Source organism: Ailuropoda melanoleuca, chromosome 9 (genome assembly GCF_002007445.2).
Source record: "Ailuropoda melanoleuca isolate Jingjing chromosome 9, ASM200744v2, whole genome shotgun sequence".
NCBI classification, from domain to species: Eukaryota; Metazoa; Chordata; class Mammalia; order Carnivora; family Ursidae; genus Ailuropoda; species Ailuropoda melanoleuca.
The window spans coordinates 61,673,975-61,699,881 of NC_048226.1; the positions used below are offsets into that span (position 1 = coordinate 61,673,975).

General features: G+C 33.0%; 1 protein-coding gene across 5 annotated transcripts in view; it reads right to left on the reverse strand.

Moving 5' to 3' along the window:
• Positions 1 to 4,064: 4,064 nt before the first annotated feature.
• Positions 4,065 to 25,907, reverse strand: part of TRIQK (triple QxxK/R motif containing) — a 97,190-nt gene continuing 75,347 nt past the window's right edge. For all 5 annotated transcript variants that reach the window (XM_011221533.3, XM_002916603.4, XM_019796853.2 and 2 more), the window contains 2 exons: positions 19,887 to 19,972; positions 4,065 to 14,641 (listed from right to left, as the gene is read on the reverse strand). In XM_011221533.3, coding sequence (XP_011219835.1) covers positions 14,528 to 14,641; positions 19,887 to 19,972 — 200 coding nt within the window. In that variant the 3' untranslated portion in view covers positions 4,065 to 14,527. The remainder of the gene's footprint in view (positions 14,642 to 19,886; positions 19,973 to 25,907) is intronic.

The following is a 25,907-nucleotide window of genomic DNA, read 5'->3' on the forward strand; positions in this document are numbered from 1 at the left end:
ATCAGAGGTAAAATCTTTCTACAGATTGATTTGAAATTGCTTCTTAACTTCAATGTTCAGATCTAGCCATGAAGCCAAGAGTGGCTTCCTATTCCAACCTTAAAAACCTTCTTCTGAGGTTTTAAATCATTTCAGCTCTGTATTTCAGGATGTTTCAAGGGGCAGCAATGTTCACAAAGGAAGAGGGCTCCGTGGAATGCTTTATTAGAATTTCAAAAAAGTGCCATCTCTCAAACTGCTCATTACTAGGAACAACCTGATGCCAAGCAATTTATGATTATTAAAACATATAATTTGCATATAAATTAAATGAATTAATAAATCGCAGATTACAATAATGTGTTATATTTCTTTATTGTTTGCTGCTTTAATTTTTACACATGCTAAAATAAAGAACAAAATATATAAGTTTTCTTTTGTGTTTCTGCAGAGAAGGTATTGAGAAAAATATGAATTGGAGAAATTACCCAGTCTCTATTATTTCATTAGAATGAGTTCTCAGATGGGTGTTTCCCTTAAAACATGGCTTCTTTGTAAGGAATTGAACTATATTTTAGCTGTTTCAGAGGATATTTCTCAACATTTATTCCGAGGTAAGAAATCTTTCTTTTTTAAAGATCTATAAGTAACCCAAATGTTTTGCTTTAAATATCATATACAATAACATTTTCTTATATCAATAAATGATAGTCTTAATAACTAAATAATTAATATTTATTGAAAAACCATTATGTGTACATTAATATACCAAGTTCTGTGGTAAAAATCAAAACTACAAGACCCCTCCCCCCAAATTATGGAGTCCAGTTGGAGATATGCAACTTACACAAAAAAAATTTAAATTCAAAACACAATAAAACCTGTTGAAAACAAATCCAAGGTGACCTTATACATTTAACCTAGAAAATAGTCAACTTCAAACTCTATTTCCAAGGAAATTCTGGGGCTGGAAGTAATGGTGTCCTCCTGAAACTGAATCTCTCCTCAAGTCTTCCGCCAAAATGATATCAAAAAAAGTACAAATAAAATCCCAAATGACTCAAGATTTTAGCTTTACTAGAAAGTAGAAAATATCATGATTAAATTATCTATAAATAGATATATAAACACCACATCCAAATGATCTCTTGAGCCTGTAGATGACAAACACAGGAAAGAGATACCATTAAGAAGTGGAATACACAGACAAAGCAAAGACCCCAGAAAAAGAAAGTACGATGCTAATTGGCAAAATTTGGCATCTGGTATTTGGTAGTTCACAGTACCAGCTATAAGAAAGAGGTTAGAAAATGAGTTGTACTGAAGAAGTCAGCAGCTTCAAAAAGCACTACTCCTTCCTGGAGACAATCCTAAAAGTAGAGAAAAGATTATGCCCTTGAGGATGTCGTAGAAGTGAGAAAGAAGAAAGTAACAGGGGAATTCAGAAATAAAAGAGACACAAAGCATGCCAATTCTCTGTCTCCCCTATCACTAGGGCATTCATAAAAGAAACCGGTCTTACTATACTGACAGAAGGGGGCACTCCGGGACTACAGACGCCACCCCCAAAATGACTAGGAATAGAAAAAAAATTAAGCTAACTCCATACAAAGTTAATGGAAGAAGGAAACAGATAATTCAACAGAAATACGTCAGTTGTTGAAATGCTCCCTACCAAAGAAGAAAAGAAAGAATGAAGAAAAATCTACAAAACAGAAGAGCACTCTAACATAATTTTTCACTGAATTGAAAATCCTCAAATAAGCAGTTGGAGATTAGATGTAGATATGAAGATATGCATAGATGTAGATATAGATATAAATAAGAACCAGAAATTTTTAAACTAAGCCCATAAGTGGGAAAAAAAGAAAGTAAATCATTAAGAGTTAACTGATCTCAGTAAACAAACTAAAGAAAAAAAAAGTCCATTTCGGAAATAAAGAATAAATTAAAAAGTATCCGAGGTATAACAGATTCTAGTGAAATTGAGTAAGAGACTGAAGAAAAGCAAGAAAACCAAGAGAATAAAAATGAGATAAGGTAACAAGTAAAATGGCCAAAGAGAAAATGGTTGAAATAGAAGATACACAAAGAGAGTTCAACATACATATAATTGAAGTCTTTGAAGGAGGGAAAAAAAAAAAAAACATAACTATAACTGATATGTAAAACTATAATCAAAGGAAACTTCTCAGGACTAAGAAAAGTAACCATTTTTACATACTCAAAGGGCCCATTGTGTGTCTTTCAAAACTCAGAAACAAACTCTGACACATATTCTAGAGAAACAGTAGGAATTTAAAGTCAAAGAAAAACATTCGGTGTATACAAGACAGTAAGATCAAATTACTTGCAATCACTATTTTTTAAAAAATTGGCAGACATCAAACTTCTCAAGGGCAACATACAAAACAAAGCCACAGCGGAAAACAACATTTTAAAGAAATTCAAGGAAAGAACTTGCAAGCCAAGTATTTTAGAAACAGCCAATATCCCCTCAAGTGTCAAGGCAACAGAAAAACAGTTTTATAGGTTTATGAATCCACAGAATACTTTACACATGAGCCCTTCCTTGTCTGGATGAGCTTCATTCAAAGGGGACATAACCTGAAGAATTCTGGCAAAAGAACTGATGATAAGCATTTCATAGATTTAATTTTAGAGTTAAGTGTAAGAATTAAATGCCTTAAAGGAGGTACGTAGTAGCAAGGCTGGAAGGAAGAGTGGTGTGTACGTATCATGAGTTACCTATGATATACTATGGCAAATTAAAAAGAAAACACCTTGAAATAGAAGGAAAAGACAAAGAAGAAAATAAAGTAAGATTGACTGTTCTATAAGCAATGGATGAGAATTAAGGATATCATGTAAGATTGACAGTCCGCAGACTAAAAGGTTTTTTATAAAAAGGTTTTCAAGTGCAAAAAAAAAAAGTATAAATAGAAGAGAAACCTCTAAATAAAAACACCAATGTTCGAAAATACCAAAATGATCTTTTTTAAAAAGCAGATAGAGAAACACAGCATATGTAACAAAATTAATACGGTAACTATTACATAAAATTATACACAGAATTGATACCAGTATATTAGCCACATCAAAAACTGTGAATGGGCTTGACTCGATCCATTACAAGAAAAACATTCCTAACTGGCTCATGGAGCAAATATCAACTCTATCGTTCTATGCAAGAGGCCTACCTCACAGTGATTCAAAAGGTAGAAATTAGAGGTGTGGGAAAGATATATCAGGAAAACAAAACTATGAGAAAGCAGGAAATGTGATATTTGATGTAGTTTTTGAATATATATGAGGTTTGGTGGTGGGGTCCAGAGCAGATGGCCAAGAAAGAATTCTTGAGACGTCTTCGGTGCAAAATTGCGGTTTTATTAAAGCACGGGGGCAGGAGCAGTGGGCTGAAAGAGCTGTGGCCAAGGTTGCTGCTGCCTGTTGCTTCCAGCTGCCCTGGAATTGTGAGGGGCAACTGATTATATACTTTGGGGCGGGAGAAGTAAGGATTTTCATATGCTAAAGAAGACTCACCAGATACTTGCTATTCTCAAACCAAGGTTGTTTTTCCCTCTAGCAAGGCATTAACAGTAAGACTGCTCTGGAGCTTCCAGGAGGAAGATTCTACTCTGCCTGCCTCATGTATTTGTCAATGCACGGCAGATTATAAGGACATTTAATTTTATCTACATTTCCTTCTACCTTTGTTTACCACATCAATATGGATATAAAAAAAAAGTAGAGTTCAGGCCAAAAAGTATCAAAATACTCTATAATGCTAAAGCCAAAACTCACGATAAAGATATAATAGCTATGAATATCAATATATCAAATAAAAGAGCAACTGTGTCCAAAAAGCAAATACTACAGAAAATGCAAGAACAAATAAGTACCTAATAATAAAAGACTTTAACATGCCAGTCTCAGTAGAAGGCAAGTCAAATGGATGAAAAACAAGTAAGAATGTTGAAGATCTATACAGCATAAGGTAGATTCTGTGTACTAACATTGAACATAATACTATAATAGAATATACCACTTTTTAAAGTGTACAGGAATCATTCACAAAAAGTAATTATAAATTAGGTCAAATAGAAAACAAGAGCAAGTTCCATAAAATAGAAATAATTCAAGCAACACTGATTACTGTGAAGTAAAACTTGAACTAAAATTTTAAATTTAAATAACAGACTGTTCTACCTGTAAACATACATATTTTAAAAAATTTCTATTAAATAATTCTTGGATTAGAGGGAAAATCCAAACAATAAGGATTAGATAAGAAGAACATAAGGTATTCATTTACAGAGGACAGCAAGAGAACCCTCAGAAATCTTAAGAGAATCAACAGTAAAACTAATGGTGAAACAATAATGATGATCAGGAAAATGAAAATTTTAAAGTGAAACATCTTTATATACTCTTCAAAAAGGCAAAAAGTAAAAGAGCCAAACAATACGAAATGTCAGTAAGCCAGGCACTGGTTGCATGGGTATTTATTTTATTTATCTCTCAACAATATACCTGTACATACATATATATGCTTTTTAAAAATAGGAGTCATTTCACATTACAGAATAGAGAAAATGGGGACCAGACACTGCATCCACGAAAAAGAATTTATACATTAAAGTTTCCAATAACTCTCAGAATTATGTATCTGTTTCTAAGGCTCATTACTTAGCTTTCTATATATAAAATTTCTCTGGCTGCACTGAATGTGCTTAGTAGCAAGTAAGTAAGTAAATAAAAGGAGGTGGAAGGGCCATCCTTTTCCTGCTTTAGTTTTGTCTTCCAGTGTGTTTAAAATTTCTTGAAAAAAAATTCTAGATTGTTTGATAACATCAATATCTTAAAGTCCTTCTCCCTTACCTTTGAGAAAAGAAAAGGAGCTTGCAGTAACCCCAGGGATTTGAGCAGCAGGTGGGTCAAGTTCAGACCTCTCTTGTGACCTCCCCCCACCCCACCCACCAGCATGAGTACAGGATTTGAGTCAACAGTCTGTACCGAGTTGTGGCCAAGTGCGTGGCGTTAACAAACATTAAAGGCCTCTGAAAAAAGACGTGAAGTAACTCGAAAGTCCTGTCCCGCGCTTCCCCGTTTCCACCTTGCTCTCATTGCAACTGTGATTTTTATCGTTCTAGGGCAGCGGTGGTTCTCAGGGGTACAGCTGGGAAACATTCTGACCCCAGGGGACACTTTGCTACGTCTGGCTGACCTAACCACTGGTTCGAATCCTCGGCAGCTTCCCCGGTGAAACGTGAAACAGGCCCCAGACACAGCCGGAAAGAGGAGACGAAAAAGAGGCAGAGAACCCCAAACTAGGAGGCGGCAGGTTTAAAAAGCTAGGAAATGAGCGCAAGGCTCGCCTGGGCGGCGGGGCTACAAAGTCTTAAAAGTTTATGAAGAGGCCTTACCTGGGTTCAGTCAGTACACTGCCCACGTTGCTCTGCCGAGGCTGCCGCCTGGAAAACTAACGCTTCCTGCGTGGAACCTGCGGGGGGCGGAAGTACATGCCAAAGACAGGGCGGGCCCGTGGGGCCTCGGCTTGCCCATTGCTCCCGCTGCCGCTCACGGGGCAACCAGTGGTCACATCCTGTTGATGACCTCCTCCAACCGTAAGTAGGCCAGGAGCAGGTGCCACCGGCATTTAGGTGCAAGCGAGCATCTAGGTTCGCTGCTAGACAGCCTACAGTTCGCAGGAGCGATCACCACGCGAAAATTAGCTGGCTCAACTCGTCAATAATGCCAAAGCTGAGAAATCCCGTTCTATGGGAATGAGGTGTAATACTTATTCAAACAATTTTACCGTGGAATAAACCACGTGTCTGGTGCAGCGCTTCGCATTTGAGATAAAGCAAAAAACCCCAGAGTTCCTTCCTTACAGACCTCAGAGTGCGGTTAAGAGGCACGTAAACGGATAATCATGGAATAGAGTCTATGTAAGAGAAGAATCATCTAACTTAGCCTTGGGCGGGCGGGGTTGGGGGCTTCTGTGGGGAAAGTCGAGGGATTTATCTGGGAATAGATAGATCTTGAAGGATAGATATGTGGCATTTTCCAGATTAAATAAGAGAAAATGGTTTTCGTTGGAGGAAGGAAAGAAGGTGAACAATGAGCACAAACGGACAATAACAACCTTCCTATCCCACTATACCACATACAGGCCAAGCACTAATATGTCTTTGTACCCTTTCATTGGTTTTTCTTTCATTTGGAATACGTTTTTCACCCTCTTTTTCTGTTTAATGAAACCATCACCATCTCTCAAGTCGTATGTCATGAGAGCAAGAATACTATTTTTGCTTTGTTGTTTGTAATGTTCATGGATTTGTTGCAAGCATAAAGCACAGTTCTGCCATGTGACAAATGCTCAATAAATACGTTTTGAATGAAAATGGATCAACTTAAATACCAGTTCCTTTCTGAAACATTCTGAGTTTCTCACTATAAGAAAACCAGAGCCACCTTTTTCTATACTACTTACATTGTGTATAGATGGGGAATTTGAAAGATGAGTTATTAGTACCTGATAGGTGCTTAATGGTTATTAAATGAATGAAAAATAGAAGAACATAATGGGAAAAGATGGGCAGACTTACCAGGTGCCTGGACTCATAGCTCACTAAAACTCTGTCCTTCCAGTCCTCTCTGTAGAGTGGAGACTGATTCACTCAATATAAAGATCACTTATAATCTAATAACCAGAAATAATCTTCTACTTCTTCCTAAATATTCTTCAAATATACTCAGATAGACTCATGTGTACACACACACACACATACAGACATATACAATCAAGCAAAATAGAATCTATCACACATCTCCCATTTTTAAGCGCTTCTTCACCTCTCTCCACATCAGTAGGTATAAATATTATTTTAATGAATCCATCACATTTTATTTAATAGTTGCAACACAATTTGTTTTAAAAGACTCTTATGTTGGACATTTACATTGTTTTCAGGTTTTTTGAGGTTATGAACAAAGCTGTGGTTAACATACTTTGTGCACTTTTGCACACTCTAGGCGTTATTACCTTGAAAGAATTTCTAAAGAGATATGGAAGCAACTAAGGTATATATGAAATTTTAGACTTCTAAAGTACACTGCCAAAGTGTCTTCCAGAAAGTGTGTGAGATTACCATTCCCCCAAGCAGTATATGAAAGAGACTGTTTCCTCACATCTTTAATTAACACTGAGTGCTGGGCTGCATGTTAGATTTTAATTTAATGTGTTATAATCCAACAGTATTTCCTTAATGATTTCTGACTCATGAATCAATGCCTAGAAATAATTTCTGTACTAAAAGATTCTAAAAATGCTGTAGTTTCTTCTAATAATTTTATGGGTTTTTTTTCATTTAAAAATAATAAATTCCATCAGAAATTAATCTTGTTTTAAGTCACGGTACAGACATCTTTTAATTTCCAAATGGATACTCAATTGTTTCAATATATTCAATAAGTAACCTATCTTTCCATCTTCATGACTTATAGGATACAGCAAGTGAATATTTATATTTGGATCTATTTCCAGACTGCACATTTTATTGCTTTGTCTACTTTCCTTGACTATGAGATTATTTTAATTATTATAACTTTATAATACACTTTAATATCTGGTGGATTAAGGTTCTCTTTTCTGTTTCCAATTTAGAAGAAAGTTTAAATTTGTACAATATTGAATCATCTCATCCAGGGAGACAGTTGGTCTCTTTTTTATTAAAGTTTGATTATCTTACCCTGTAAGGTCTTTTTTCCAATGAAGACTCTTCATATTTCTTGCAGATTTTTTTCTAGACAATTCGTAATTTCGATTGTGATTGTAAGGTATATTTTTTATGTTATGATATTTAGCTAACTATAGTAATTATTAGAGCTATTAATTTTCACAGTTATTTTCTAATGGACCACATTATATAAATCTTACTCAATATCTTATTAGTTTTCCAGTTAATCATATAATATGCAAATATTAGTCTTTTTCCACATTTACCACTTATTCCTATTGTTTTAAAAATCTGATTGTATTGTCTATTACTTTTGGAAAAATGTAAAATCATATAAAAGCTTTTGCGATTTTAATGATAATACCTCTAATACAAAGCATGATAATGTAATTTGTATTTCAATACTGAAAAGAATGGTGATTGCAATGGGTTGAAACACACATCACATATGTAAAATCTATGGCTTTATATTGATAATAAAAGCTACAACAGGAACAGCAATGGCAAATCTCCACTGGTCACTATTAGAGAGTGTTAACGTATTACTCCAAAATTTGATAAAGGCAAAGATCCAAGTATTTATCCTTCCTTTCCTGTTATGAGCCATATTTTCAGGTAACCAAAGACTTGATTAAGTTTTGTTTTGTTTTTAAATAATTTCACTTAAATGCTGAAGGAATGATAGAAAAGTGTCATTCTGGGGTGCCTGGGCGGCTCAGTCACTTAAGCATTCGACTCTTGAGTGCAAGTCAGGTCATGATCTGGAGGTCCTGAGATTGAGCCCCAGGGCAAGCTCTGTGCTGGGCATGAAGTCTGCTGAGGATTCTCCTTTCCCTGCTCCCTCTGCCCTTCTCTACCATCTCATTTGTGCACATGCTCTCCCACTCTCTCTTGAAAAAAAATAATAAGTAATTTTTTTTTTAAATTGCCATTTTTTAATGTCAAATGAGATAACAGACCTAGGGAATAATTATAAACAGATGCTAAAAGCTTTAGGCAAAATGTTGATATAAACCTTATTTTGGAGGGAATCAGGTTACTGGCACATGAACCCACTGGTAAATTTCAGCGTTGTTATAAATGAGACAACCAGAGATAATGTGTCTCATTAAGTACTATGACATACTATTGCCTTAAAAACAAACAAAAACAACCACAAAACTATCTGGATCTAATCTAGCCTAAGATCGAACTCCTAGTTTATAGAAAGTATGAAAAATAGAGGTATAAAATAAATAACAAAATGAAAATAGCCAAATCTAGAATATTGGACATTCAGCAGGACAAATATTGTGGTTTCTTCAACAAATAAACGACATTATAGAAAAATAGGTTTGCTATTGAATAAAAGAAATTTAAGACGCTTACAATCAAATGCAGTACAGATCTTGGTTCAAAACCTATTATAAATTGATATCTTGAAGACAATTAGGGACATTCTAATATAGGCCTGGTATTAAACGATTTGAAGAAATAACTAATCCTATTAGCTGTAATAATAGCTTCCTGGTAATGTAAGAAAAAAAACAACAAATAACAAACGAAAAATGAAAGTTCTTGTCAGAGATGTATACTGAGATAAAATGTCACCTTATTTGAGGTTTACTTTAAGATACCTCAGGTTACCCAAAAAATTGGGGAAACAAGAGTGGCAAAATATTAGTAATTGCTGACTCTAGATGATGGGTACACTGAGGTTCATTATACTCTTCTCTTTAGTTTTGTGTGATGCATGTGGTCAATGATAAAAAAGAAAGGGGTAAGGAATGAGAGATAGTGGGGAAAATAGTCTTGATTCTAAGTAAAAGAGTAGAGGCAGTTAATATGGTAAGTACATAATTAAACACGACTGAATGTACAAGTGAGGTTCATACAAAATTAAAGAAGAAATGTTAGAGATTGCCTAGAGTTTGGAACTGGTGCAGATAGAGGAGAAGGTGAAGGGTAGAAAAGGGAGCAATGGTACTCAAATAAGATGTCTACAAGGGCGCTAGCTATCTGGATCACCAACATTTGGGAACTAGGGTAATAAATGATCGTTTATCTCTGGATTACTTCTCTTTGATCTACCAACTTCTCACAAGCCAGTTCTTCATGCAAAGCATCCCATTGCAACTAAGACTATGACCTCCTTCTCATGGACATTATAGCCAGAGTTATATCTCGACATAGTTTATTTATAAAACCTTCTCTTAAAAAACTAATTGCTGCAAATTAAGAGACTTACAATGTCTTTAACCTCACTTTTTAAATATGAAAGCAGAAAAAACAATCTCTGATTTTTTGTTATCCTAGGATGTACAGAGAAGGCAATGCAAAGAAGACCTGCCTTGTCACATTCAGTAGAGCAACTGCAGAAGCAATTTGTTACAAGCAGATGGATAGTTGAACACTAAAAAGGATAATAAACTAGAACCAAATTAGATATTGAAATCAATTTCTTTTAGACTTACCATGAAACTTCAGATTTACACAATTGTATTTGAAGAAGTCAGAAAAAAAAAAAGGCATACTAAGATGGGTGCCCATGAAAACAGAACTTTACACATGCTATAGCCTTTATAGTCACCATTTACTTGGTTGGTTCAAATATTTATAGTTCATTGTTATGACTGCCAAAACTGGCAACCACAAGGATTGTTGTCTCAATTAGGACAGTAAACAGATTGTCTCTTTTTTTAATGAAAAAATCTAAAATGTAATACTTCACAGTTTAACATGTTTATTCATCTAAACGAGCTAAAAAATAATGGTGCGACATCTGTTCGAGAGGCATTGGTACCTCAAATTTTGGCTGCCTCCCCACCAATTTGGTTGTTGTTTTAAAAAATGAAGAATAGGAGGGGGTACTGTCATCAAAAAATCTTCTGGCATGTAAAGTATCTTATTTTTCTTGAAATAAGGATCTCATGTCTGTTGCAAAAGGATAAAAAAAAATATTTAAGAATGAGGCACTATGCTGAATAGGGCAGCAGTTCAGTTGTTTTAAATGAATTTACTGGCCCACAATGGATATTTTTACACTGGTATAGTTCTTTGAGTGACTCTCCTAGTTCCCTTCATACTTACCTGCATCACTAAAATACAAAATAAAATAGTAAGAGTGTTTCTGTTGGCACTGAATTCCTGCTAGGGTTTTTTTTTTTTTAAACTGTGGGTTGCACTGATTCTAGATATGATGTCAGTGGAACAAAATCTAGCAAACATCATTCTATCCAGGCTGCATTGGAGCAATTCTAATAAAAGAAGGCAGTGCCGCTAAGGGAGAAATGGTAAGAATCTCCCCAGAGAAGCCCAAGGTAAGTGTACTTATCTTAGATGGTTTCTGGCTCAACAACCTTACATTATGGATGAAATATAGGAAAATTCTCTAAGTTTAATTTCTAGAAGTTTTATTTCTGAAGCCAATCTAAAGAAATCATAATTTACTCTACTGAATCATATTTGACTATATCACTTTAGAATCTGGAAAATATAGTGCTTTAGTATCCACATAAATATAAGCATTTTAATGAAAACTTAGTTTTATTTTTGTTGGGAGTGAGGATGTATAATAAGTTAAATTAAAAACACTTGTGGTTTTCAATAATACTAAAATAAAAATAACATATTTGATGCCCTAGAAAAGAGCAACATTTCTGTTCTACAGCAAATTTAACACTAGTTGTCGTGATCTTAAAAAGGAACAGGAGGAAAAATACATTTGTCCCAGAATATTCAACGATCATAAATGCTAAATGCTAAGTTGGTCACTACAGTGATTTCTAAGTTTTATTTATTAAATGCAAATAATTTTTGATCATCTATTACATGCAGCAACTGTACCAGACTCTGAGAGCACTAAAAGAAATTAACTTAAATTTTGACATGCATTTATTAAATATGTGCAGATCACTACACTACTGGAATTACAGAAATGAATAAGAACATATCTTTCGGGATCTTGCAATCATTGTTTGGGGTAGAAGTAATTCAGAAAAATTGAAAAGACAGAAAATCTTCAAGTATTTGCCACCTTAAAACAACAAACTGTATACTGGTACTATGATAGGCTTTTTGTTCATTTGTTTTAAAAGAAATCCTGGATAAGGTTATATTTTTACAATATCTCCTCTCAAATGAATCTTTTATGTTTATTTTATATGCAAAATAAGAACCAGCAACTCTTCAAGCTTCATTCACAGTATTCCACAGGCTAAATGTAAAGTCTGCTGCATTAGCTGAAATTTATCCTGCAGAGTATGTTAGCAAATAGATTCTAACATTCTGAAAAGTCATTATATTTTTTCTGTTTTTGTCTTCTGAATTACTCCAAGCAGTGAATTATTGTAGGAAAAAAAACCCACGCCTAAAATTCGTGTCTAGTGCCAGTCTTAGATTTATGCTGAACACCACTCATTATTCAGTAGTGTGGTCGCCTGAAAATATAGGCCGGATATCACCTCTCTATCTTCAAGGATTCAAACTAAATTTCAATCTGGGATTTCTCCACAGGCTGCTTCTCAGTTAATGTGAGTTTGAAAAATTTGCATTTCATGAAAACAGTGTTGTATAAACATATATTGTCTCAGTTTACCTTCTATTTATTAAAATCAGAGTTGGGCCTTTGGGACTTGGATCTGTGGAACCATCATAAGTCAGTTACGCAAATGGACTAGCCAGAGACTCAGGGTATTGATAAAATGAGGTAATCAAACTAGCCTATAATTATACTATGTATAGATTAATATTAATTACTATCAGAAACAACCTTTTCCCTTACGAGACCACCTCAAGAACAGAAGGAAACAGTATCATTTTTTTTCCCCAGGGTAATGAATTTTCAGACATTTCCAAGAGTATACTCATCTATTTTAAATACTGTAAATCCTGTTATATTTCACTTGGATAGGTAACTAATAAACAATTATTACATATCTTCTCATTTAAATTACTACTGGAATTAGAAATAATCTTTATTTAATATGACTGTTTTTAACACCATATGGGAGGTAAAATAACTAAATGAAAATTGTTCACGTAAATGTGATAGGAGTGGGGGAAAAGCAGTATTTCTTGACATGTGGCATGTCACTCAGGAAAGGAAAAGGCCCATCATATCCAAAATGCCAGCTTGGATATTCCCTTGCCACCCACTTCACGAACAGACATACCACATGGCATTAAATGCTGCAACCTTTCCTAAAAATGCCACTTGGATTGGTCTGCAGTGGTGAGTGTATAAGAACTCTTGGTCTGTCTCATGAGTTTGTGATTTCAAGGGGTAGAATCCAGTAAATAACACTGGCTAAATTTTGTCCTCAGATGTTTGGCATAAATGATCTGTGAGGATACTGGAACTTTGGGCTGTTTTCACATTGATGAAATAAATTATGCTACTTGAAAAAATTCTACAGAACATAATGCTACACAGCCATACTCAACTATTTGCAAAAGTCTCAAAGAATTTCGAGTGTATTCATCAAAGCTTTCTTCCCTGGGCAAATATGGAAACAATCTTAACATTTTATTTGCTCTTCATAAATACAATGTATATGATAGAAAACACTTTGTGCACATGTTTCTAACTATTAATTTTTTATACATCTTTATATAAGGTAGTAGCTAACAACTCTGCTGTGGACAAATATTTTCTCATCCTCTAAGCTTTATGTATTCGTGTATTCCAAAAATATTTTTAAAAAATCCATTACTGGTAAAAATATTGAATATATTGATTGTTATACTCCAACAAATGCAAAATATCTTGAAAATTTATGTAAACAAAAAAATTACATATGCAAGTAATATGAGACATATATTTTCTTCTATTATTTATTTTTTCACGAGACAGTTCTAATTGATTAACTCTCAAGAGACAAGATGTAATTTTGTAAACCAACTTTGTATTGTTTAGGCTTAAGAGACAACCCAAGAAAATTATTCTGAGTAGGTAGGACTTCCATTACTGTTGTGTGAAAAAAACCAAAAAACCAAAAAAAACAAAACTGCACAACTAAACGACAGATTGTTACATATCTCCTTTACAAGAAGGGCAAACTGATACTGCAAGCATCCAGAACAACATAATTAAAATAGAATTCCTAGTTTATATTAATACAATAATAAGTTAATTAAAATCAAGATCAACTGAACTTTCTATTTACACCAGTTCAGACAGCCCAAGAGGAAAGGAACTCTATTTTACAGACATATGTGACTCTTTGAGCTTCTGTCATCCAGGTGCCATTTCTGATGGAGCACATGTGCACTGAACAGTTGGCAAAGAAGGAAAAAGATTACTGTAGATGTATGGCAGATAGTCTCTCTAATGATATAAAATATGTCTGGAAAGAAAGCAGGGCTTCTTTGTAAAATGAAAAATTTCCCACGACTTTTCATTCCTTCTTAGGCTCTGAATGTGATTTGAGAACGTTTCTGTAAATGAGGATATATACTTTTACTTATGATGTATATGGAACAAAAATAGATTTAGTAATCTGTAAGTGATGGAGTTATACACATAATTGGCTAAGACATCCGAAGAATTTAGGATCTGTTTTCCATTTAATATAAATGCACCATGAATAGGTTGCCTGTCAAAGTAGAAAGATTTATAAAATATCCAGTAGCATACATTATACTACATTGCTAGGTAAGGTTCTTTTCTTGATATTCTATGCAACTATTTAAAAAGATATTTCTGAAAACTGAAAATACCAGCAGAAAGAATTCAAGATGTTCCAGTTTCAGTACTTTAGAAAGTATTGGTCCCAAGGGGTGCTTTTATAAAATTATTTCCCTTTAATGCATTGATTGCCGTTCAGCTAATCTTCATCTTGTTCCAGATCAGGGTCAACATCTGTGGACAGTCTGAGATAAAAGAAAGCATAGAAAGCCAGTAGGAGGGCCAATATAGCTGCAAGTACGAGGCCAACTTCCTGAGGAGGAAAAAAAAAAAAGTAGGTTTGAAATTGATGAAAAGAGATCGGTTAATGTTACGAGTTTCATCAGAGAAAATAGCGATATAAGCCCATCATCTAGAATAATAATTTGAACCTAATTAATCACATTCTTTTTGTTTAACACTTCTTGTCATTTAGTAAAGTAACTTATTTTGTACTTGACAATACCGACTGCAATGACAAGTACATCAGTGGGTGACTAGTTTCTATCATTTCTTCTATGTAATTTGTGCTTTTCTAATAGTAAAATTAAACTTTATAATTTTGATATATTTGCACAGTTTGGATATCAAGATAGTTTCTACTACATAGTTTCTCTGTTCTCTATTTAAGTATGTTTAACTTTATTTGTTGCTTCAATTAATTTATTAGTTATAGCGTTAGGACACAGATTTTAAAACATTTATCTTTCTTTTTCTAATGGGAAGAAACTCCTATTATAACCAGTTTCTAAATTATGTCTCTGTAAATCCTTATTAAATATTTTTTTGTTGAAAAAATTTTTAAACTCTAAATTTTATAGTTTATAACGTGGGGGAACAAAACTGAGTACTCTTGGCTCATGAAGCAGATATAGTATAATTTATCAGAACTGTGAAGGGTGATTCTGAATATTTCATTTGGTGATTTGATGTGGGTTACATTAATTATGTTAAAATAGTAGCCAAAAAATTTACTACATATATTATGGCAAAAATCCTATTATCTCTTAAAAAGTCCATAAACTTCATATATATATATATATATATATGAAGTATATAGTGTATAGTATGTAGTATACACTCACACCATTAAGGAATGTTCTCAATATTAACATATCATTTGGCTGAAAAGGTCAAAAAAGAGCAACTGGTGCCAGTTCCACATCTTAAAGAGCCTAATATGCCTTTCTAATTTTCAATTGTGTATCACACCCATTCCTGGCATTGTTTTATGGAGAAGCTATTTATTTGCATTTACAAATAGAATTTGCATTTCATCAGAATGTAAAATTACAAATTCAACATATGTCACCTAATAAACTTTAAAAATATTAAAATGAATTTGGTTTATAGTCAACATGAATTTTTTACCTGGATAGCGAAATTATAAATGGGCACTTTATATAGATATTTAGCTTCAAATTTACATTTATTTTGATTTCCAAACTATGAAAATAAATATTGATAAAAATGTGGGGGTTGATAGCCTCAGTGTCAACTATTTTTGTAAGATTTGTTTTTTTTTTAATCTAATACATCAATATAATGTCAAATGAACAGGAATTTTTCTTTGTTGCAGTTGGAACACTTTGGCATCTCAAAAGGGCATGGCAGCATCAGACAGGTTTCATTTATATTCTTATATCCACAGCTGTGCTCCCAGACCCATCTGGTTACACAGCTACTAATTTTAAGAGGATGTAATAAACAAGTGACACACAACTGCAAACTCCATCTGTTCTGTATAGTGGACAACAAAACTGTTCAACAGCAGTCACCATTCATACAAGCTTAAAGCAAGAATAAAGTTTTTACTCTTGATTAGAGGCCATCATCCACATCTCATTTGATAATCACCTCTAACTGCTGCTTTTCAACTGTTCCTTGTCCCTTCAAAAAACTATCCTCTTCACTATACATTTTCAGGATATACAGATGAAAAAAAAAAAAAGGGTTTTAAGGGTAGGAAGCAGAGAACATTCATAGAATACAACTTCAGAGGATCCATTAATTTAATTAAGTCTACTGAATATACGGTGGAGGGGGGAGGGCTAAAGAGCATTGAATGGGGAGGAATAGCATCATTTTTTTTTTTAAATGCCCCTATTATGTTGAGGAGATGAACATTGTGGGGACTGGATGTATAGAGGGTTAAAACAATGATAAAATTTGAAAATACTGCTTTCAGGATGCTGGTGACACTAACCATAACTTAGAGACCTGTAGGCATTTATGACCCCATACCCTCCAGCCATTTTTAGTTTTACATCTGAAATCACAAAAAAGAAGAAAAATAACGTTTCCAGATGGCTGATCCCAAGAGGTTGTTAGTAGAATCTGGTTGACACTTGAATATTTTATCTATGTAACAGATAAATTTTTGATCCTTACTCTTTTATTAGATTATACCTTTCAAATAAACTAACAAATATGAATTATCTTTTTCCTTTTAAATACTAGAAAACATGGGTATTTACATTCTAAAAAAAATTTAATGAAGTCCTAATTCTTGAAAAATAATCTAACTGAACAGCAACCAAATAGGAAATATTAGTTGTGCAAGTATTTTTTAGGTAGCACTCATTACTGAGTCATAAATTACAACATTTTGTTTACATTGGTAAGATATAGGAAATAAAATAGCTTCTAAACAGAAATTAATTCTAGATTTAACAAAACAATATTCACATCTTATTTTGAACCATTACTGTTCTCCCAAAACATTTTCAATTACTAAAAGTATGTTTACAAAAAGGCACTAAAAGTCTTTGAGCATAAAGACTGTATTATGTATTCTTTACATCTCCGGTCCTACATCTCTTAGTCAATACTGTTGGTTTTATATGGTAATGAAATCTGGAAGTTATTTCTTGTATAATTTCCTCCAAGATGATCATGTCTTGGTCATCTTTCTATAGGTTCTACAACATTGTAATACAGCATTTCTAAACAAATAATGAACGATCGAGTAAGCTTTAAATAACCTATATATAAAGTATATTAAAATTATGCAATACTTTGAAAACTTTACAACAGCAATATCAGTATCTCCACAGCAAACCTGAGGACATTTTACAACATACAATATAATAACACAAAGCAGACTGAGTTGAAGTGGGGGATCTTAAGGCCACTGACAACCAACCAAGGGAAGTCTTATGTGTACAAACCAGTAATGGCTAATTCGAAAAAATATTTTCTCAATCAGCTAACATTTCATAAATGAATTCGAAGTCCTGGGTTCAACGTTAAGTGTTTTTGTGGTATTATTTAACTCTTCTGACAACCCTGTGAGGTAATGGCATAATTGCTTTTGCAAATATGTCAGGTTAGACTTAGCTAGATCATGACAACAGGAAGAGGCCAGAGGAATGTGATCCTAGGCCTCTTTTTTTCTGTGTTCAGTGTTGTCATTGCTGGTATTTTTCTATTCCATGCAGCTGTTCATATTTTCTATAGATTTAAATTATTTTAAGAGCATAACTATGATTCATTCTAAAAATAAGCAGTAAAGTGATAAAATACTATAATATTATGGTCATCCTGTATCAACTAGATAAGAGTCAAACATGTTTGATGTTCATTAGTCCTTAGTTGCTTCTCTGACATTATCAATATGGATCAAATCACTCACTGGGGAAATTAAACAGCATTAAATGGCAATTGCTGAAAGAAACTTCGTTATTTAAAATCCTATGCTAAAATGACAAGGCAATCAAAGTTTGACAGGGCAAACTAATTAGTATGCCAGATTTGAAATATAAAACACTTCCATGGTTCTGATTCTAAAAAGTTTCATATCATTTTAATGGGCTCTTCATATAATTTTTTAAGGAACGTAAACAATGTTTAAAGTTAAGGTTTTTGTTTTCCACAGGTTTATAAGTCAAAATGATATGCTACCTTATTAAAAAGGAGCTATGTTTGGATGTCAGTTAGAAATTCTTCCGTACATACATTAAATCATGAATGAAATCTAAGAAAAACTTTTTTCTCAAAAAAAGATAAGCAAATTCTGCACTGTTTATAAAAAGATAAAAGATAATTGCACTATAAGGTAGATTTATCTGATACCAAGAGAGTCATTTCCCCAAATTAAAATAATAATAAAAACTATAAGAGCAAATAAAGAGAATGTGTATATATTAATATGTGAGTGCCAGCACTATTTCTCAAATTCTAATTTACCACTGCTCATTATATTATGCCACAAGTGGATTTTGCTACCCCAATATCTTTCTTTTAAAAAACCCCCAAACCAAAACACCACATTGGGAGAGAGAAAAGTGAGTGCCATAGTGCCTTGGTGGAAAATTACAAATAATGCTCTCACTATAAGAGACAATCACCAGGTAACTAATTGTAAAATAAAGAAAGAAAAAAAAACCCTAACTAATGCTTTTAGAAAGATCATGTCATGGAAATAATTTTAAAGATGGATAAAATTTCATGTGATATTAGAAGAAAACTTCAAAAGATTAATCATCTCTCTTTTAAACAAAAAGGCAATTTACTTTTTTTTTTCATTAAAAACTGACACACAGCACTAACTGAGGAGATTGTGTTGTGAAAACATACCGTATCACACGGCAATGCTTGATCAAAATCAGCAATCAAGAGTAAAAAGAAGGCAGTGTTTCGTGATCATAATAGCAAATTCTGGAAGACAACCAAATATATCATCTGGCAGTTCAACAGCTGTTACAGCCTGGTAGTAATACCTTGGCATTTGCTATAAGCTATAACTTAGAAAAATTGATTTTTCATCTGCCAGATAAAAACCAAAATCTCCTTTTAACAGTTTAATATTTAAATAAAGTATATATACCAGTCACTTTAATTTTACACATTTGACAGAACCATCAAGTTAATTTTTGTATTTATAGTTTGATTCCCCTCTAAATATTTGGCAAAAAATTGACATGAGTAATAATGTAAATGTAATTTTGCTGAACTTGATTGTGCTAGCACACTGGATTAATATCTGCTAACATCATTCTCTGATGCATTTATCCCTCTTAAGCAGTTAAGACACTGGTTTTCTAAAAGAACAAGTTTGGGGACATCATTAGAATTTCATCGTAGAGAATACTGACAACAATAATAATACACAGAGTAAAATTACATATATTAATGATGTAAGTATATATAATTATAACTAAAATTTTGATAACCATAAAATTAAATTTATTGAAAATATAAGTTTTTGATTCAGACCACATAAATCACTGAAATGTTTGAACAATATATACAGTAGCTAAAAAAAAAAATAAATTGCAACTTTAAGTATAACTGGTTCTCTTATGTGACACTGTGTTTTATTTTAAGACCTGGTAAAAATCTCAGGATCAGAATGATGTTTCCCATTAAGTAAATTCTTTATAAAAACCTTCAATTCTGGCATTGACTTTGATTTTGAAATGTCATAAAACATTTAGCATTCAACATTTATGCAATCCAGTTTTAGAAAATGAAATGGCATGCATATATCAAGTCTTAAAGTTACCAAATACAGGTACCTTTATCCCTATTGCTGTTTTCTTTGCTTCTGCTTTTAATTTGGTTGCTCGTAAAATAGGTTTGGTTTTTTTATAATCTTGTTTACCTAGAAAGAAATAATTTCAGGCAATGAGCTATGCTTATATATAATTCAAGTTTAACAGCCATCTGAAATGTCAAAGAATGTTTAAATACAGTAAGACTGGGACACAGAATTGCAAAGTAGCTCCAAGGTTTAGAAACCATAAACTTGTCACCCTAAGGTCAATTTCTCCTCTCTTAATTTTTTGCAGGAAGAAGATCTGACAGACATCTTTGATTTGGTGTGCAGTGAAGAGCTAAAAATATAAAAACTTATTTTAGAGAGTAGGATGTTTAAAGACAGTAAACCTTTTGGAAGGATTTAGAAATAAATGGGTAAATGAGTATACATAAGATCCCATTAATAGGTAAGTTAACTTCATCTTCCCATGTGAAGAATAAGAGCTCATTATAAATTTTATTAGGGATATATAAAACACCCAAATAATCAATTTGAGGAATATCCTCAAGTTTTCTGTAAGAAACTAAGGAAGATCTGTAAATACTTAACTTCAGTCACTGAATTCATCAGAAAAATACACATTTAAATTTTGTTTGCTCTTTAAATAGAGGACAGAATAAATATGGCTAAATAAAAGATGTAGGAAAGTTACATTTAGATATTAGATCCAATCTTCGCTACCACATTTCACAACCAAAGATGAACAAAACTAAGTTAGTTAACATCACCAAATTTCCTTTTTTGTGCACCGTTTGATGACTAATGACTAACAAACCTCAGTTTGTATGTAACCTGTATGTAACTAGTGAGTTACATAACCTGTGAAGAAAATAGTTTCAACAGTAACAAAAAACAAAACAAAACAGAACAACAGTACCAAAAACATTGATATAATATACTCTTTCCTTAACCGAAAGAATTAACTAAGAACTGGGTCAATGGGTCTCAAAAACAGTATGTTACTTTGTGGGGGAGTTAGCATAAGACCATGTAATCTCTCTTTTATATTCTTAGTTTGCCTTGTTTCTATCTTACTCCCTTTCCTTCATGACTGGTTTCTTTCCAAATCTTAACCCTTTATGTAAATAATACAACTTCTAACTTTAATTTCCACATCTTCCTCACATTGAAATAAATCTGAACACAGTTGATCTACACTATATCATAAAAAGTTAATGTACAATAAAATACTGTCTTTACTAATGATTCAAAAGTGCCTTTAAAATTCCATATAGATTCTCAGAATTAGAAATGGCAGGGAGAAGGGAGTCAAATGGATGGGAGTAATGAAGAAATGCTCTATTTGTGTTCATTAGACACATAAAAGTGTTTGTTTGCTGAAAAGATTTTTTTTTAAACCAGTGTATGATATTTCCTTAACTGCTATCATATAGCAGTCATTCTGGATCTATGAACATGCAGAAGCTTAATAAATATTATTTGATGATAAGGTTTAATGATCCAGAAATGAACCAATTGTAAAAATGTACATCAAATGATCTAAATTTAAATTATGGAATGAACAAACTACAGAAAAATATTACTCTGACCCATTTTAAATTAGCAACATTTAATTTTGCTGAAAAAGCCTTGACAAGTGTTCACTCTGATTTCACATCTCAACAGTCAAACTATTCATGTCATTATTCCTGCTGAAATATAAACAGCTCAGAACAATGAAAATGGTGACACATCAAATGCCTCCACTCAGGGTTACAAAGCAAATTTCTAAGGAGAATCTAAGAGAAATTTGGAGATTATAGATCCGAGGCCAAAAAGTCATTTCTTGTTTTTCTTATGCCCTATAATAATCTCTGGGTGCAATGAGGAAAAAAATGGAAAAAGGATCGTCTAAACCCAAATGTTTTACATACACATATGCATTATTCTGGATGATGTGTCTGCCATAAAACAGATTCAAATATACCTCAAAGAGTCAAGGTTAAAGTGAGAATTTATCACTCTACATCACTTGCCATGTAACTTATTGGTTAAATAATATGTTCCATTTCAATTCAACTCCTGTATCTCTTAGAGAATAATACCTCTAGATTCATGTTAAAGTTGATATGAACATTTGAAACTGTATTTATAATAAATAGATGGCTTTAAAAATTATTTACACCTGGTACTTCTCCAAACAGTGCATCTGTCAGTAGTTTAGCATTCTGCTTGCTACCGATGATATCCAAAAGTATATACTGAAAAACGAGGTTTCAGTCTACAAAGTGAAAATGTTTACAGGGGCATCTGTTAAGTTCTTTATAACTAAAACTAGATATTTCTATTATACCCAAAGAGGTTTTCAACATTCAAATTTTTTATGGCTTCAAGAATGATACCTTTGCCTACACAATTGTAAAAAATGTAAAATACAGAAGACTTCTGAGTACTTAACTTAGAAATAATATACACACATATATATAATGCATATATAATAATCTAGATTTTATATGTAGATGGCTTCTTAGACATAGTTGGGTCTGATTTTGGTTATATCAATAATGCAATAACCAATGTAGCTGTTTGGCAATTGCTCATTACCTTTTATATGAGAAGAAACCTGAAGAATTCAAGCCTGTGAAGCTAATCTGGGGCCTCAATTATCTAGTTTTTCTGTTTAATGACAACATCCATTGTATTTCTGTATTTTCATTTCCTATGGTGTAGTTTAAGTAACAAAAGCTTTTTTTTTCCCCATCCCCAACCTTCCTGATTGAGTGATTTATGCTTCCTCTCTCCAATATAACCCTATAATACTACTGTATTATATTTTATTCTTAAATTATCACAATGAAACTGACTTTTTTTTCCTTTTGGTATACAGTTCTATGAATTTTAATGCTCTTGTATAGATTCATGTAACTACTACCATAATCAGGGTACGGAATAGTTTCATCTCAAAAAATGCCCTGTGCTATCCTTTTATATACATGCCTCCTCCCATCCATAATTCCTGGCAATGACTGAGCTACTGTCCATTTCTACAACCGTGTCTTTTCAGTAGTATAGCAGTAACATGACAGTGGCTTCTTTGATTCAGCATAAGGCCTGTAAGTTTCACCCAAGTTGTATGAATCACCAATTCGTTCTTCTCTATTGCTGATTAGTATTCCATTATATGAAGGTACCAGAGTTTATCGATTCACTCACTGAAGTGCATTTGGGGTATATCTAGTATTTGGCAAGTACTATAAGAGCTACCTATAAACACAGGTGTATGGGGTTTTATATGAACACAAGTTTTCAATTTATCTCGAGTAGGACTCCTGAGTCATATGGTAAGTATATATTTAACCTTGTAAGAAACTGCCAAACCATTTTCCAGAGTGGCAATATCATTTCATATTCCCACCAGCAATGGATCAGAGTTCTGGTAGCTTTGCATCAGAACTTGTATTAGTATTGTTTCATCTAGGTTATCTAATTTTTAACATACAACTGTTTATAGTATTCCTTTAAAATCCATTTTATATACATAAGGTCAATAGTAATGTACCCTGTTTCATTAATGATATTAGTAATCTGAGTGTTCTTTGTTTTTGTTTTTTTAACAGTGTAACTAAAAGATTTTTCAATTGTGCTGATCTTTCTAAACAAACTTTTGGTTTTGTAGATTTTTTTAAATTATTTTTCTCTTCTCTATGTTTTTTCCACTTAAACCTTATTATTTCCTTTACTTCAGCTTTGGGTTTAGTTTGCTCTTTTCATATTTTAACTTGTTTAGGCAGAAAGTTAGGTTATCGATTTGAAATCTTTCCTCTTTATAAACATACTGTTAAACAGGTATAAACTGCCATCTAAGTACTGCTTTAGCAGCATCTCATAAATTAGCAAGGTGAGGAAAAAGTTACACACAAAAAATATATGTAGACTTCTATTATATTTATCAATGCAGTTACCTTTACTGGTGTTAGTTTTTTGAGTTTTTTGTTGTTGTTGTTTGTTTCTGTATATGGACTTGAGTTATTGTCTTGTGTACTTTCATTCCAACTTCAAGGACTTTCTTTAGTAGATCTTGCAGGGCAGGTGTGCTATTAACAAATTATCTGGTTTTGTTTTTCCAAAAACATCTTAATTTCTCCCTTTTTAAAGAACAGTTGTGCTGGATATAGAATTCTTGGCTGACCATCTATTGCTTTCAGCACATCATATGTAATATGTTACTTTTCTCTTGCTGCTTTCAACAATCATTCTTTATGCTTTACTTTCAACAGTTTGACTGTTGATAATGTAGCCCAATGTGGATCTCTTTGAGTTTATCCTATTTGAAATTTATTGAGGTTCTTGGATAAAAAAATCAAAGTGTTTCATCAAATTAGGGAAGTTTTTGGATATTATTTTTTCAAATACCCTTTCTGACCCTCTCTCTTCCTCCTCTTATTCTGGAACTATTGTTGTACACAGGTTGGTATGATGGATGGTATCCTACAGGTCATTGTGTCTCTGCTCATTTTTTGTCATTCTTCATTTATTCTTTTTTCTTCATGTTCCTCAGAAAGTACAATCTCAATTAACTTCTCTTCATTATTCCAGATTCTTCTGTCAGTTCATATCTGCCATGAGGTCCCTCTAGTGAAATTTTATATTGTAGTTTATACATTGTTATTGTATTTTATACATTGTATAAATTATTTTTTATTTTATAATTATTGTATTTTTCAACTCCAGAATTTCTATTTGCTTTTTAAAATATACATAATTTACATTTTCATAACAAAGTGCTTTATTTGATGAGGCATCATTCTTATATTTCAATTCTTTAGACATCATTTTCTTTAGTTTTTTGAACATATTTCAAAGGGCTGACTTAAAGTCTCAGTTCAATAAGTCCAAGATAAGACCTTCTTAGAGACAAGTTCTACTATTCTTTTTCTGTGTATGGCACACACTTTGCTGATTCTTTGTGCATTTTATAATTCTTGTAGAAACTGGACATATCAAATAATGTAATGTGGCAACCCTGCAAATCATATCTCCCCTATGATATTGTTGCTGCTGTTTGTTTTTCTTTTGTTAGTTTTATTGTTTGTTTTTTTAATGACTTTTATAGTCTAAGTCTGTAAAGTCTGCATTCTTGTCATATGCAGCCACTTAGCTTCATGTTCATCTAAAGACTGGACAAATATTTTCTTAAATACTTTGAACCAATATCTTCCAGCTTTGCTGAGGAGCTGTGTGTGGTATATGTGGGTGTGTGCATGTGTGTGTCTGTGTTGATATATATTTTCTATGTTCTGACAAGAGTTTATAGTCCTACCTTAGCCTTCACTTCCTGCTAGCTTCCTCAAGGTCAGCAAGAGGTGAGAAATTTTACAGCCTTTTTGGATCTTTATTAGACATGATATACCACTGCACAGGCTTGTGGCTTTCTAGATTCCCAGAAATCTATGTTGAAGATTTTTAAAGACCCTACAGACATCACATTGCCCAGTTTTTTAATATTTTTAGGACAGCCTCCTACTAGTCCCAACTATTAATGCTGCTTCAAGTAGTTGTGATGTTAAAGACTTGCCACTGACTGTCAAATTCTGGGAGAGGGCTCTTCACACAGAGTGAATTCTAAGTCTAGTCAATTAAGGACAACTTTTGAGAATGAGGCTTTTCAGTGAGTTACCAGACAGGTCAGATAGGGACCATTCTCTGAGGATGGAGTGTGGCATAGCTCCAAACCCATTCTGCCTTCTCCATTAATTGCAGGATGCTGTTTTTCACAACCACTATAGTTGCAATGATGAGCAGAGAAAGATGGGATTGAAGACCAGTTAAAACCCAACAAAGCTTACTGTTTTTACTAAGATTCAGTTGTTTTTCCTCAAATAAATACTCCTTGGACTTTTGTTAAGAGTTCCTTTAATTCCACATTTCTGTAAAAGTTGATTTTGACTTTTTTTTTTTTTGCCATTATTCTTATTGCTTTTATAGAGGAGCAGACTTTTGAGATCCTTACTTTTTATTCAAGAAGTACTTCTCCATCTCTTTATTTTTAATGTCATTA